Source organism: Psammomys obesus, unplaced genomic scaffold (genome assembly GCF_907164565.1).
Source record: "Psammomys obesus unplaced genomic scaffold, mPsaObe1.curated_primary_1811, whole genome shotgun sequence".
NCBI classification, from domain to species: domain Eukaryota; kingdom Metazoa; phylum Chordata; class Mammalia; order Rodentia; family Muridae; genus Psammomys; species Psammomys obesus.
In genome coordinates this window covers 7,536,705-7,551,599 of record NW_026592890.1, presented here as the reverse complement: position 1 = coordinate 7,551,599, position 14,895 = coordinate 7,536,705, and the positions used below count along the sequence as shown (strand labels likewise).

The following is a 14,895-nucleotide window of genomic DNA, read 5'->3' as shown; positions in this document are numbered from 1 at the left end:
ATATATATATATATATATATATATATATATATATATATATATATATATATATATATATATTGCAGTTATGTCCAGCACTGTTCCGGGCCCTTTACAAAGATCATCTCCCTCGTTTCTGGATGCCTATGAAATAGGCATATTATTTATTACACTACTGGTGAGTTATCTGTGTCACAGACTGGAGCAGGTGCTCTCATACGGTCACGTGGCCAAGATGTAGACGCAGGCTTCTTGGACACATACAACATCCATGCATACATGCATGCATACACACACACAAATAAAATAAGCAGGTAGAAGGGGTGGAAGGGAGATGGCGAGAGTCGTCCAGGGTCTGAGCCACTGGAGGCCAAGCTGTCACAAGAAGGAAGACAGCTCCGTTCTTGTTGGATTCAGAAGCCAGTGGAAAGCACGGGAAACATTTGGGAAAGTGCACAGCCTGTGGGAGGTGGGTTTAATGCAGGCTGCTGAAGCCCATGTGAGATGGCCTGTCGCAGCACTCCCTGCAGGTTAAAGAGTACATGCGAGAAATAGAAGAACCTTGCACACTTTCGAGGCCAAGTTTATATAGGGTTTGCTGAGGGGCTGGGTGACGGGCGCAAGAAAATAGAGATGCCTCCTTGGCATGAGTATGCTTGGGATGCAGACGCCAAACCTGGGCAGGACATCAGAGCAAGCCACTGTCCCTATCTGTGGTGGGTCACCAGGGCTATGTGGAGGAGACACAGTGCTGAGGCAAACACAGAGTAGACACATGGCTGGCTATAACAGCTATGGCTGAGCACAGGACCCCAGTGAGAGAGGTGCAGGGCACCAAGGCAGGGGAGGAGTGGTGAGCTCAGTGTCTAAAAAGATCGGAGGAATCCGTGGAACCATCATTACTCATTCAGCAAACATTTACCATAGACCTACTGTGCGCCAGGTATCATCCTACTAGCTCGGCTCTTTGTTCCACTAAAATTAACATGGAAAAGCAAACAGGACAGCAGGGCAGTTCTTGCGTGAGAGAGGAGGCCCAGAGCCCAGCAACTCAACCTTAACTGCTCAGGGAGTAGCCTAAGATTCAGTTCATCTTGAGGAGACAGCCATACGTTAAGGACAGACAGAATTCTTCCTGGGGGAACAGATAGAAGTCTTCCTCATGAAAATAAGCAGGGGCCACAAACCACCCTTGGCAAGCACAGGAAAAAGTGCAACTGTGTGCTACAAGGTCCATATCCATGAACCCAGGGTACACAAGGGCCCAGAAGTGAGTCACAAGATTTTCAGATGTGAGGAAGTGTACTACTTCCTTAGCAGCACTGAGCGATCGGAACCTCCTCCCCTACCCCGAACCAGCTGACCCCAGAAGATAAGAGGTTCAGACTGGGGTGGCCTCAGAAACTTTGTGCTTCTTCACCCTTCTCTGTGTTTACCTCTCACCCATCCTTACTAAAACAAGAGAACAAAAAAGGCCTTTTGAAGATTCTGATGCAACAACTTTGCTCAGCTCCTCTCTGTGCTCTTTCAACAGATTTATTGGCACCCAGAATTTGGACAGCAACGAAGCAGACCCGGGAGATGTGTAGGAAGGGCATGGGTGCTTACCATAGATACATCAGGATGAGGGTGTGCTTCCTCAGGTTGGGAGTGCGAAACAGGTCGGCGAATGAAGGACTCAGCTTTTCCGAGACATCTTCCTCAACGCAGAGCATCTGGGAGAAACTCGGTTATCACTACACGAGGTCCACATTCACACTACAGTCTCCCAGGGAGAGGCCCCAAGCAGACCATGAGGCAGCCCCAACCCCACAAAGGGAAGAACTCCTTCTTAACTTCAGTACCTTCAGGTCAGCGGGAGGCAACTTCCCATTCTTCTCAGCAATGTGCTCCATTATCCTTACTGCTTGGGTGGTTTTCTTCTGGGACAACAGCCATCTCGGGGATTCTGGGACAAACCTGCGGACACAGCTCATAAATGCAGGGCATTTTCTCCAAGAATTCGCCTCCATCGAACCCTTGACAAGAGTGGTGCGGTGCGTGGCTCAGAGCAGCCCCAAATCCTTGGGTTGGACTGTGATTCACAAGACGCTTATGAAGATTGCATCCCCAAGATGCTGTGTGCCTGAGCTCTGTAGGTCACTGATACTTGAGGCCACTGGCTAAGATTCCCAAAGCAGAAGGGAGTCAGGGCTCCCCCTGAAGCCTTCTTTTTGTGAAGTGAGGTCCCATCTCTCCTAGAAATTGGGAGTCCTATTCCAGAGGAAATGCGCTGAGTAGGAGCTTCACATACCCTACATATATCGTGTGCATAGTAGGGCTGCTGAACAATGCCCATGCTATTTCCCATAGGGTTTGCTTGCCATCAAATCAGATAGACAGCATGCTGTTTCTTTTTTTCTCCTCTCATCTTTATTTTTCTTTCTCTTTGTTTTGAAATAGGATCTTATTGCTTCTGAGTTTTAGGCTAAGTTCTTGTGGAGACAGGGTCTCTGTATGTATTCCTGGCTAGCTTGGAACTCGCTATGGATGACTTTGGATCCTATGACAATCCTTCTGCCTCAGCATCTTTTACCCTTACCCAGACCCTGAGTGCTGAGTTTGCAGGCATGCATCACCACATCCAGTTTGAGCTCTGTTTTACATGGGACTGGAAAGTAGCAGCTCAAAGATGAGACTCCAATGCCATAGACTCCCCCTAGCTAAATGTCCATATATAGCCAGGGTCCTTTATGCCAGAAAGCTCCTTTTCACTCGGCAGGGAAGGGACAAGTTCCTCCCGGCCTCATCCACCCACACAGGTAACAGCTTCCATGGAGAGGCTGGATCTGGCCCAGTGTCCCTCATGGTAAGATTTGTCCTCAGCAAAGCTGGCAAATTCTGCAGGGGTGAGATACCTTTCGCTGCAGCGCCCTCTCCCGTGCACAGAACAGCCTAGCTCTGTCGATTTGCAAAGCACACACAGCTAATAAGATTGACACTTTAGGCTGGGCAGATGGTTGCACACCTTTAATTCCAGCACTAGGGAGGCAGAGGCAGGAGGATCTCTTGAATTTGAGGGCAGCCTGGTCTACAGAGCAAGTTCCAGGTTGGCCAGGGCTATGCAGGGAAATCCTGTCTTAGAAAAACAAAAAGATTGACACTTCCTTGGGGGTGTCCCTGTTCTGGAATGACTCAGTATGCAGCTTCCCCAGAGAGGGCTGCCAGTAGAGCCCTTCCATTCATTTATTTACCCATACGTTCTTTTAACTAAGGCCAAGTTCCTTATTGTGTAGCTAGATGAGATGCAGGACAGAGCCTCATTGATGGAGATACGGTGAAACAGGAAGTGAGACAGGAAGTGAGGAGACGAGGAGGGAAAGCAGGCAGCAAAGTGAGCCAACCTGACTTAAAGCAGTGTTGCTAGAGAGGCTCTGGGGAGTGCAGAATGTAGCGGCCATGGTAGTTAAGATCCCATTCTTGTCTGTCACCCAGCCCTAGATAGTGTATGAAGACTATCTCTAAGGTTTCCCAGGGCCTCTGGCAAACACTGGTTAGATACTGGCCCAGAGCTGCCTCCCTGAGGCCAGTCTCCCTGTGGTTGGCTTGGCTTTCTACAAGATGGGTGGGCCGCCTCTGTGCTTCCTTGTTGCATCAATCCTGTGTATCTGAGGGTGGGGTGAATTTGGACATGTTCTGTGTAAGGGCTCCTGAGCCCATACTGTGAGGAGCCCTGGACATATCAAAAGAACGGCATGCGTAGCATGTAAGCATCAGACCACAGGAGTAATAGTGCAGACTCTTGTCTCTTTGAAGGTGACCTTTGTAGTGGGAGAGGTCGGCACACAGCCCTCCATGCCCCGCCCCCCAGCCTAGCCCTGCAAGCAGACACAGCATGGAGCAGGAAGATCTTGCAGAGCCACCTAGTTCCTGGCAGGGGGACATTACCAGTAATACAGCAAGAAGAGGAAGGTAGGCAGGGAGACTGCCAGCTGAAGCCAGCGCCAGTTCGGAATGACGTAGGCCACCCCGGCGAGCCCCACTAGCCCCACTGTGAAGGCCACCTGGTACAGGATTGCCGTGGTTCTTCTGTAGCCAGAGCCGACAAACTCTGTGACTGGAGAAGAGACAGTGGTCAGAGGTTGTTCCCGGAAAAGAAAGACCTAGAGGGAGGCTTGCTCCCACCTCCTGCTTCTCCTCAACCTCCGGCCTTGCCTCACCCACTTCTTTCTTCATCTGTAGATTTTCTACTTCTCTTTCCCCTCTCCCAGGCCTAATGCCACTCAGTCAGGGGACTGAGGCTTATCAGGACAGCTTGTTGCCAGGTTTTCTCTTGCTTTCCTCTTTTTGCCTTCTTATTTGATATATATATATCCCCTGCCACGCTTCAAGACTCAATCTTCTCCTCCCCAAATATTCACAGAAGCTCCAGGCTGAGCTAGAAAATCTCCTAGGGTTCTGGTGCGTTCATGGACTCCACAAGTATTCTAGTGCTGGTACTGTTCTTGGGGTTGGAAGGCAAATGGAGCCTCTTGTTCCCAAACGGATCATATACACGTGGGAGACATACGAGAGAAAGAGAGAGATATCTTATCTACCTTGGTGACCCTACCCTCTATCAAACACTGAGTGGAATGTGACACTCCCTGGTGGAGACAAAGTAAGAAAGAAAAAGGAGGGAAGCGCGGGCAGGGGTGGTGAGCTCTGAGTGAAGAGGGACTGCAGTTCTACACAGGATTGGTGGTCATGTGACTGGATGGAGCAAAGTCACTAGTGATGGGAGCAGCTTCACCTCACAGATACTGCAGGACAGCAGTCCTGGTGCAAAGATGCCATAAGGTGCGGTAAAGCAACCATGCAGAGAGCCAGGTAGTGGGATGAGCAGGGTACAAAGGCAGAGAGGTAAAGCTGAGTTAGGGAACAGCAGGAAATCCTGGAGGCCTTGCAGGGTGCTAGGAGAACTTCCATCTCAGTGTGGCACCATGGGCAGCAGAGCAGGTCCACAAAGGCTCCCTAGGTTGAGGAGTTGAGAACCAACTCTGCACGAAGCTAGGAGGTATCCATGGAGACGAGGCAATGGTAGGGCCAGGACCAGTGGGTTTTTATGGAAATATTTTGAAACTGAAGCCACTAACAAGATTCACTGAAGGAATAGGGTGATTGATAGAGGTGGTGATGGAAGGATGGGGCTTGTGGTGTATGTGACTAAGGAGGGTCCACAGATGGAACCTTGGAGTGGCAGAAGGGCAATGTCTTGAGGTCTTGCCATATTAAGTGGTCAAGAAAGGAGACTGAGAAAGAGCCACTGGTGAGCAAGAGGGGATGGGTAGAGTATCCTGGTGCCAACAGAAGCTCCAGGGGACAAAAGTCTCCTGAGACTTCTATCACACCCAGCTAAATCCACACTGGCATCTGTTTGTAAGCCCCTCTCGGGCCTTGAGATCCAAGGAGGTGGAGGGACATCTTATCAACCTTGGTGCCCTGGCCCTCTATCACAGTGCCTAGAATCAGCACCAGCGATGTTCACAGACATGGCACTGCTCTGGGCTGACTGGATACCCAGTAACATGCCTACTTCTCAAAACAAGCCCCAGGATGAAAGTGACATTGTTATCCTCATTTCCAAGAGACTAAATCACAAACCCTACAGCTACACAGACCTGGAATGTGGATTCAGCTCTGAGCTGCCCGTCTTAGTCACTCATTATCAGTAAACAGGTGTCACAGACCAGTCTGAACTACCTGAACCTCACTAGTGAGTCATTATTTCTCAAGGCATAACCCTCCTTTTGTCCCCGTATCTAGATATCTCGTGTCTGTCTAGGTTTTCATCAAGTCAATTGTGTCTGTAGCCTGGCATTGGAGGAGCTGTGAATTCTTTCTACAACATTAAAATATTCGTCTTCCTATCTCATTTTCTGCACCTCCTTCTTCTCCCTTCATAAAGCATGACTGCTGAGAAAAGGATCTTATGCCTACACAATAACAGCTCTAGTTTATTTCTCTCTCTCTCTCTCCCTCTCTTTTCCCCCCTCTCTCTCTCATCCAACTGCCTCCCTTTCCCTAGACCCCACAAACATCCCCTGCTCCCCAAACCTTCATATTCACATTTGACTCACCTTGCTGTACCCCACTACCTCATCCCTCTCTTTCGTGGACCCAGGAACACCACCCACTCCCCCCCCCCTTCAGCCCTTGTGTAATTACTCAAGGTGTAGCCGGACACCCAGCTGCCCTTGCTGACCATGCCCTGCAGCAGGCGAAAGAGCAGCATGGAGATATAGTCTTGGACCACAGCTGTCAGCACGCCTGACAGGGAGGTAATCAGAGTGGTCAGCAAGAGGCTCAGCTTACGGCCAAACCTGCAGGGACAAAGAAGTGTAAGAGAGAGATTAAGAATCTGAGGCCAAGCCTGCATTTACCCACTTGCCTACCTGACAGCCTTCTTGTGCACCTCATAGACCATGGAGATACAGCTCCAAACTCCAAGTGTCTAAGTTAGAATGCCTACCTCTGGCATGAGCCCAGGCCCACAAACAGATGAGACTTGGCTGGTTGCAAATCAAAATGACCCATGGCCACCTCCTTGCTCAAAGCCCCGCTTCTCTGTCCAATCTGCACACCCTCTCCACAAATGCCCAGCTTCTCTGCCAGCAGCCCTAGTAGCCTGAAGCCCCCAATGTCATATCTTGTCTGCACCATCCTCTGCAACAGATCCTGGCCAGCCACACCTCACCCTTGTCCATTCTCCAAAGTCTGGCTCAAATGGACCGCCTTCACATACCTGTCTGCAATGTAACCCACCACCAGGGAGCCCGCGAAGAAGCCCAGGTTCACACAGGACTGAAAAAGGTCCACTTTCCAGGCGTCTCCACACACCAGGTTAAACTGAAGCAGTGGAGAGAGAAAACAGCTGAGAATCGTGGGAAAGCCGGAGCCCTACTCCCAACCTCTGCCAGACAGAGCAGACTGCCGCACAGCTGATCTCCTCGGGCTGGAGGAGATCAGCCTCCTCTAAAACCTCAGCATAAGCCTAGACTGCCATGCCCAGCTTCTTTCCAAAACCTTTGTGTCTGTGAAGACAGCTGCTGTTGGCTTTGCCATTGATAGTTAGCTACCACCAGAGAATATGTCATTCGAAAAGAAGCAAGAACTCCTCCAAGGAGTCATGGCTGCCAGGAAAGCTCTCCATAGGGACATACAACCAAGGTCCAAGGAGGTGGCTCAGTGGGTAAAGAGTGCAAGTGTGAAAACCAGAGTTCAGATCCTCAGCGCCTGTGTGGAAAGAGCTAGGTACAGCAGTATACACCTAGAGCCCTAATGCTGGGCAGAGGACATGAGCAGCTCCCAGGGACTTACTGAGCGGCCAGGCTAGCCAAAATGGAGAGCAATGTGTGCAGAGACAGCCCCTGCCTCACACACACACACATACCACAGACCACATACACATACCACACACACATAATACACACACCCCACAATTACACATACATATACACACACACCAAACATACCACACACATATACACACACACACCACATACCACACACACAAACCCCACACCATACCACACACACACACACACACACACACACACACACACACACACAAAACCAGAGAAACAGAGCCAAGTACATAACAAAGGAAATGTAAATCCAGGCATGGTAGCTCACGCCTATGATACCAGCACTGAGGGAGTATAGACAGGAAGGTAGAGGCAGGAGACTCAGGATTTCACGCCTATCCCCAGCTACATAGTAAGTTCAAGGCCAGTCAGGGCTCCATGAGACCTGTATAAAAAAAAAAAAAATGCCGTGTTTTTCAGGGCATGTAGATATGATATACTTAATTGGACTAATTACTAAAGCTACTGTGAGCAGCCACAAAACAGAAGGACCCACACAGAGACAGGACATGGGGGAGCTAGGTTTATGGGCTCAAGTAGGAGAGGTAGCAGGAGTCTGGCGTGGGAAGAGCTGGTGGGTGGGGGGAATTGAGGAAAAGACAGAGAAAAAGGACATCCTTAGAAGGGCACCACTCTCTGAAGGCCCTTCCTGACCTCTGACGCTTTCCCTACAGGCTTTACAGCAGGCAGGGGAAAAAACAAAAACAAGAAAAAGAACAATCAGGGTGAGATAAGAAGAGAAGCTAGGCTGATTTTATTGCAACCGGTGCTGGATCGGGACTCCCAGACTCTGGCCATCTTTAAACACAGCACAATTTTGTAAAGAGGTATTCTGATAACAATTAACTCAGCCCCACATGCACCACAATTTAAGACGTGTTTACACTGAGAGTCTTTACAGAGCACATCTGGCTTCTTTCACGAGAATGGGAACTGTTGACTCAGAGATAACGCCCAAGATTTAGGGTCTTGGGAGACTGACTGAGGTAAACAAAAAGCCGGTGGGTGTTGGGAGAGTCCTGGCCCTGAGATAGCACAGGAGTCACTTAGCTGTAGTAAAGCACAAGTGACATCACTGATAAGAATGGGCTTTATGGTCTAAAAACGGTTCTCAAGATTTAAAAGGAAAGGGTCTGGGGTAAGTAAAAACAAAAATTCCGGAAGATACGGGCAGCTCCTGTCTCGTCAGACAGCCAGGTTATAAGACTACATCCTTCCTGACATTCCAGAACCAGCAGCTGCCGACCCCATTCTGCTGAAGAGGTGAACTGTCTGTTTAACTTTCCTAGCTTCTCCAGTGCTTATTTGTGTGTACAAGGCATTCTTTGCCCTCTGCACTAGTCCAAAACACAGGGTGATAGGGCATATTCTGAGCAGGGCTCCTCGGGCTGTGTAACAGCAGGTCACTGTCTCTTGAGAGCTAAGGCAGGCAGACAAAACAGACCCCCAGGAGGCTGGGCACTAGAGCTGCATAGAGCCTCTTGCCCTCCCCAGTGCTGGCACAGCTCTCCCTGCCCTCCTGCCCTCTCTGTCCTTCTGCTCTGCTCTGTGCTGTGCAGCCATGGCTGTAGCATACACTGTGAGATATGACAGCAACAAGTCCCTCAGCAACTCCAGGCCTGGTTTCCCAGTCGAAAGTATTCATACTGCGTCCCACCCCCACCCCCACCCCCCAGGCTGCTGTGAGCCCTGGAGGTAAGAGACTGGTAAATGATGAACCGTTTTAGTTTAAATGCTAAGATCTTATTAGCTCATCCCGTGATTCTAAGGCTGGCATAGGAGCTGTCCTGTCACAAATCTTAGAGACACTGTGCTCAGCTGGCTGAGGTGGTTGTGGCTGGCTCGTGCATTCTTTGACATGGCCCCTCTTTTTTCTGAAAGATTCATGAGATCGTGTGTTGCCGCTCAACACCAGGAAGAAAAAGCAGCCTTTCCACCTACCTACCGCCTGTGCCCAGACCCTGCTATCTGTCGCCCCGGGAGGTGACAAGCACCCACACAGTGTCACTCTTATTCTCTCCATCTATGCCAATCTAATCCACGCCTTCATGAGGAACATGTCTCACAACCATTCCGTGCGTCCCTCTGCAGCGCTGAGTCCTCTGGGTTTCCTTGTCCTGTGCCTTACCAACAGGACCACCAGGACAGACAGTCTTGAGTATTGACCAAGCATCCAAAGCCCTATATCTTCCTCCACCCAACCATCCTTCTGTGGCTCCACTCTGTGCCCTGTGACAATCTGTCACTAAAGTCACAGGAAAAGGGAAGGCCCTTGGGACCAGTGCCCCGAGGCCTCACTTTGATCCCTTCTTGGCCATTGTTGGTTTTCAATCTGATCTTTGCAAGTTAGTGTTGCTGTATGATGTTCTGTCCCCTTCCTTAAAGGTAGAGGTAGTCGCTCTACCATGGGACTGTGTACGGGTCCAGACAGATGCCATCCAGAGGAAGCCCACCATCTCGACTCAATCTCACCTTCCAATGCCACTGCTCCCTGATGGCCAACACCCCCTGAGCCTTGCCAGTGTCTATGCCTAGAGCTCCCAAACCCCACCCATCCATTGCAGTTTAGGCACATCTGTGCCCCTAGAGCAAGCCTGAACCTACACAAAAGGCAAGGTGGAGGGATTCCCGGGCCCATCTGCTATCCCTGCTGGGGTTGCACCGGGGGAGGCAGCTTTTCTAGTGCACAGCCTTCACAGTTTGCCTCATCAGAGTCTCCCAGGGCCCTTGTCCAAACACCCTTCCTCCGTGGGGTCTACCTCAATGGATCATGAATGCAAGTAAATTTGGGAAGTACCAACGTGGCCACCTCGGCTCACCCTGTTCAAAGGCTGATCCCTATTGCTCAATGCCTACAGCTGGTGGGGCAGGAGGCTGTGTGTGGCCTGGTGTGGGGCCTGCGGGGAAGCTGGGGCTCACGGGATGGGGAAGGGAAGTGAAAGCTAACAAGCATCTTATTTCTTCCCCCCGAGGAGCCTTATGAGCCCAATTCCCTAGTCTTGGGGTAGGACCTAAACAAAGGTCATCCATCTTACTCCCTAAAGCAAGTTCCAATGTCCAAGGCAGTGAGGAGTTAAAAATTAGTTCTGCAGAAATGAGTAACCATGCTTAGCTTCCGATCTCTGGGATAAGTACTGGGTCAAGGCTAGTTTGAAAGCAGACGAAGGGGAAAGTAAATGAAAGGAAGCCCCTGTCTAGTCTAGACCAGTCTCCACTGCCCTCTTGCCCTGCCAGAGCTGAGCTTCTTTTGTGCCTGGGCATGTAGGTGTTACATGCACATGTACTTGTTTGTGTGTGTGTCCACATATGTGTGTGCCTGCACACAGAGGCCAGAGGTGAACATTAAGTTCCTTCCTCTATCAATTTCCACTTTATCTTTTTGTGTGTAAAATGTATGTGTGTGTGTGCGCGCACATGTGTGTGACTGCCATAGTATGCCATAGTATACATGTGGAAATCATAGGACAACCTTGGATCCCAGTCCCCACCTTCCACCTTGTTTAAGACAGGGTGTCTCTCTTTTATATATTTACTGTGTGTGTGTGTGTGTGTGTTTCTGTGTGTGCACACATTGGTGTTTACATCAGGGGACAACTTGCAGGAGTTGGTCCCCTCCTTCCAACGTATGAGCTCCAGGGACTGAGCTCAGGTAGTCAGGCTAGGTGGCAAGGACCTCTACCAGCTGAGCCATCTCACCGGCTCTCTCTCGCTTGGTTTGCAGTCGCGTATACCAGGCTAGCTGGCCCACAAGGTTTGGGAGACTCTTCTGTTTTCATTTCCCATCTCACTAGAGGAGCAATGGGGTTACAGCTATGTGCTACCGTACCTGACTTACAGCAGGAGTGCCTGGACACAAATCCTGCGTTTACACAGCGCTGCCCGAGGTCGCACAGTAGGCACTTTACCAAATGAGGCATTCATTACCCGTGAATGTTTCCAGACGATGCTGCTGGCTTTCAAAGTCAGCCAGGCACGGCATGTTTCTCTAAAGCCAGGTCCTCACTGTCCCCCTGAATACCACTACACAACGCAACATACCCGGCAAGCTCTAGTTTGGAGTTGCTGAAGCCTCCCTGTGTCAATTCTTCCTACAACGCTTTGTCATTTTGCACCTATCCCTCCTCCCTGGCCCTGGTAGGGCACCTCCTGTCTACCTGTCCAGGTCTCTGCTTCCTCTGGGTTCCCATCCAGAGTGCCACAGCTTCCTATCCCAATCCCCTAAGCCAGAACCCTTAAGTTAGACACTACATAAACCCCGTGCAGCAGCTACATTTTGCATCGTGTCTTTCTGTCCCACGACACCTGTGTTCAGTGATGTTTCTCATTTTTATCTTTTTCTAGGTTTCTTTGTTTTGTTTTTTAAGAGAGAGTCTCGTGTTGCCCAGACTGTGCTAATGAACAATGAAGTTGTGGATAATATACAATATTTTCTTCTGATAACTGATGTTAGAAATAGAAATATTAAATAGGATTTTTATCACATAGTATATAATAAAATATAGTTTTATTACATAATTTTATTGCATAATAATTATTACAATACATTCCATGTAATATTTGTGTATGTGTATATATATATACACATACATATATATATGTATGTGTATATATATATATATATACATACATACATACATATATGTATCTATTAAAAGGTGTTAGCCAGCTTTGGTGCTTCATACCTTCATTTCCAACACTTGAAAGGCTGAGGCAAGCGGTCACTGTGAGTGTGAGGCCAGCCTGTGCTACATAGAAACAATGGTTGTTTATCTCAACTTTACCTGGGCATGCCCTGTTTTTAATCGCTAAACACAGCAACCCTGCCCTTCTGTCAGATAAAAAGTCTTTGGTCTTCTTGAGGCAGAGGAGCAGTTCCATCTAGACCCAGTGGGTGGCTCAGAATCAAGATAGTTTTAGGGCTGAAGGCTTCACAAGAGGTGGGAGATGACAAGGAGGCCACGAAGAGAGCTCAGGTGGGCCTGGGGAATGTAACTCGGTAGAGCAGTTTGTCTAGTATACATGAGGTCCTGGGTTCCAGTCCCAGGACTGTTTAAACTACATCATGGCACATAAACATCTGTAATCCCAGCACTCAGGAGGGATTACAGATCAGAGGCAGGAGGATCAGAAGTTCAAGGTCCTCCTTGACTACATAGTGAGTTGGAGGCTAGTCTGAGCCCAAGCAAACAGTATCCTGGGACCAAGGAGGCCGTTGTTGGTCAGCTCCTAGATATCCCAGCAGAGCATCCTTGCAAAGGGAGCCATCTTCTCTTGGTGTCTGTCACTGAAAGATGGCTGGGGACCCACGTCTATATCCAAGCACATAAATCAAAGTGTGCAGCACTCACTCTGCAGGTGATCAGGAGGGGCAGTGAGCAGGCCAGGGGGAAGGGACACTGGGCTTCCATCCAGCCGCAGCCCTACCTGTATTGACTTTAAAGCCATTAAGGTAAAGGAAAGGAGGAAGGGATCCCAAGAAGTCCTGTGTGCATGTGGGGGTGGGGTATGACTGGGGAGCGATGTGGCCTAGACCTTTATTCCTGAGGCCTCCCTGTGGGACAAACTGCCTGTGCCGTCAAAAAGGGGTGTCCATGAAGGGGGCAAACATCCAGGGGCAGTTTTTACTAACCTCTCTTCTCTCTCTCTCTCTCTCTCTCTCTCTCTCTCTCTCTCTCTCTCTCTCAGCATGGTGGCAAAGCCTTTAATCTCAGCATTCAGGAGGGAGAGGCAGGGCAATCTCTGTAAATTCAAGGTCTGCCTCATCTACAAAGAGGAATTCCAGGGCAGCCAGGACTACATAGTAAGACTCTGTCTCAAAACAAAACGAAAACAAAAAGACTCTTTTCAAAGTGAGGCGCACATACCGTCAACTAATTGATGGAGCCTTCACACCACCTCCCAGGCCATAATTGTGTTTATATCTGCTGATCATCTTCCTAGTTCTCAGCTGACCCATACAATACAGTGGGTAGAGTTACTGTAACACTGATTGTGCCTACGGGGAAATCAAGGCCCAGAGAAACCAAGTAACTTGTGCAGAGATATTCAGCTAAGAAGAGAGATAGCTGGCATCACCTAGCCTTACCCAAGACAAGGCAATTCCCATACTATCCCAATGGGCATCGTTTAGACCATTTGTTGATACACAAGGGGATGAGGTGATTCCAGCGTCAGGGCAGCAGGTATGATGAAGACTGTAGATTCTGAGATGAGGCAGCAAGTTAAAGGAGAAAAGGTGATGCTTGCACCTGTGAGAATCCTCGAACGCTAAAGGTGCTTGCTGCCACGACTGATGACCTGAGTGCAGTCCCTGAGACCATAGGGTAGAAGGAGAGAACTCCTACAAGTTGTCTTCTGACCTTGGTGAGTTCGTGTGTGCATGCACACATGCACGCATAAACACACACACACACACACACACACACCGAGACATGCACATACCCACACACATATACAAAGTCATATATATATATATAAGTAAATGTAAAAAACAAAACAAAAATTCAAGCTCCCCAATTAACACCTATCCCTCAGGGTCATCAATTGGTGAGAAGAAAACAGAGGGCCAAGGAAGAGGCTGCTATCTGCTCAGCACACAGGAAGTTGGACCTCTCCTTCCTGCCTGAAAAGACACTGAACCACCCAAGATTTGCTTTCAGGTCTCTGCATTACCCAAAACGCAGAGCCCATTAGTACCTCAGTGACGATGGAGGAGCCAGGAGTGTCGTACACCCAGCCATGCTGGCAGGGGCTCAGAAGCAAGCGGCTCCTGTTGGCAGTCAGGCTGGACAGGGGGTCCACACAGTCAAGGGTGCTCTGGTTCCAGTCCACCTCATACTGCATGCACTGGCTGAGGAAGGAGGCGTCGTCCGCAGACCCCAGGCCCGGCACTGTGTAGTTGAGCTCCTCTGCCAGACTCCAGCCACATCGCTGGCTCAGCTCGGCCACCCCGGGACTCCAGCAGCGGTGCTCAGGGGTGAAGCCCAGGAAGACGATGCCCACGTAGATGGGAGCTAAAGAAGCTGAGATCAGGCATAGCAACAGGAAGGCTTGTTTCTGGAACCAGCCAAACTCCCCAACCTGCTCCAGGACATCATCCACGGTGGGCATGGCTGGGTCGTGCCCTCACCCGTTTAGCCAGACCTGCTGTGGACTGCCACCAGGGCTTCATACGGTGCCTCATTTAAAGCTCTCGGAACTGTGGCAGCTTGAAATCAAGTTGCTGCCCAAGCATGATACCTCTGGAAGGCAACCAACCAGGAATAACCTTTTGTCCCATGATACCAGTGTGAGGGCCGGGGCAGGGATACACCAGGCTTACCTGAACCCTTGTTTACTTTTCTGGGAAGTGAGCCAAGGCCTGGCCTGGGAGGAGGAAGCAAGCAAACAGGCTTGAGCACCCCTCCTACCCCCCGTACTTCTCAGGATCTTCTGAAGAGCATTTCTAATACTGAGTCTTCTGCCGGATAGGTATGTCAGCCGGTAGACTATGGAGCCCTGGGTTCAATCCCTGACAGCCCATAAACCAGAC

The 14,895-nt window shown here is 49.7% G+C and overlaps 1 protein-coding gene across 1 annotated transcript in view; it reads right to left on the bottom strand.

Moving 5' to 3' along the window:
- Slc22a1 (solute carrier family 22 member 1) overlaps nucleotides 1–14,632 on the bottom strand; it is a 30,332-nt gene extending 15,700 nt beyond the window's left edge. Inside the window, exons 1-6 of the mRNA XM_055615974.1 lie at nucleotides 14,061–14,632; nucleotides 6,743–6,846; nucleotides 6,166–6,320; nucleotides 3,907–4,075; nucleotides 1,824–1,938; nucleotides 1,588–1,694 (exon numbers count right to left, since the gene is read on the bottom strand). Coding sequence (XP_055471949.1) covers nucleotides 1,588–1,694; nucleotides 1,824–1,938; nucleotides 3,907–4,075; nucleotides 6,166–6,320; nucleotides 6,743–6,846; nucleotides 14,061–14,474 — 1,064 coding nt within the window. The 5' untranslated portion in view covers nucleotides 14,475–14,632. The remainder of the gene's footprint in view (nucleotides 1–1,587; nucleotides 1,695–1,823; nucleotides 1,939–3,906; nucleotides 4,076–6,165; nucleotides 6,321–6,742; nucleotides 6,847–14,060) is intronic.
- Nucleotides 14,633–14,895: the final 263 nt, after the last annotated feature.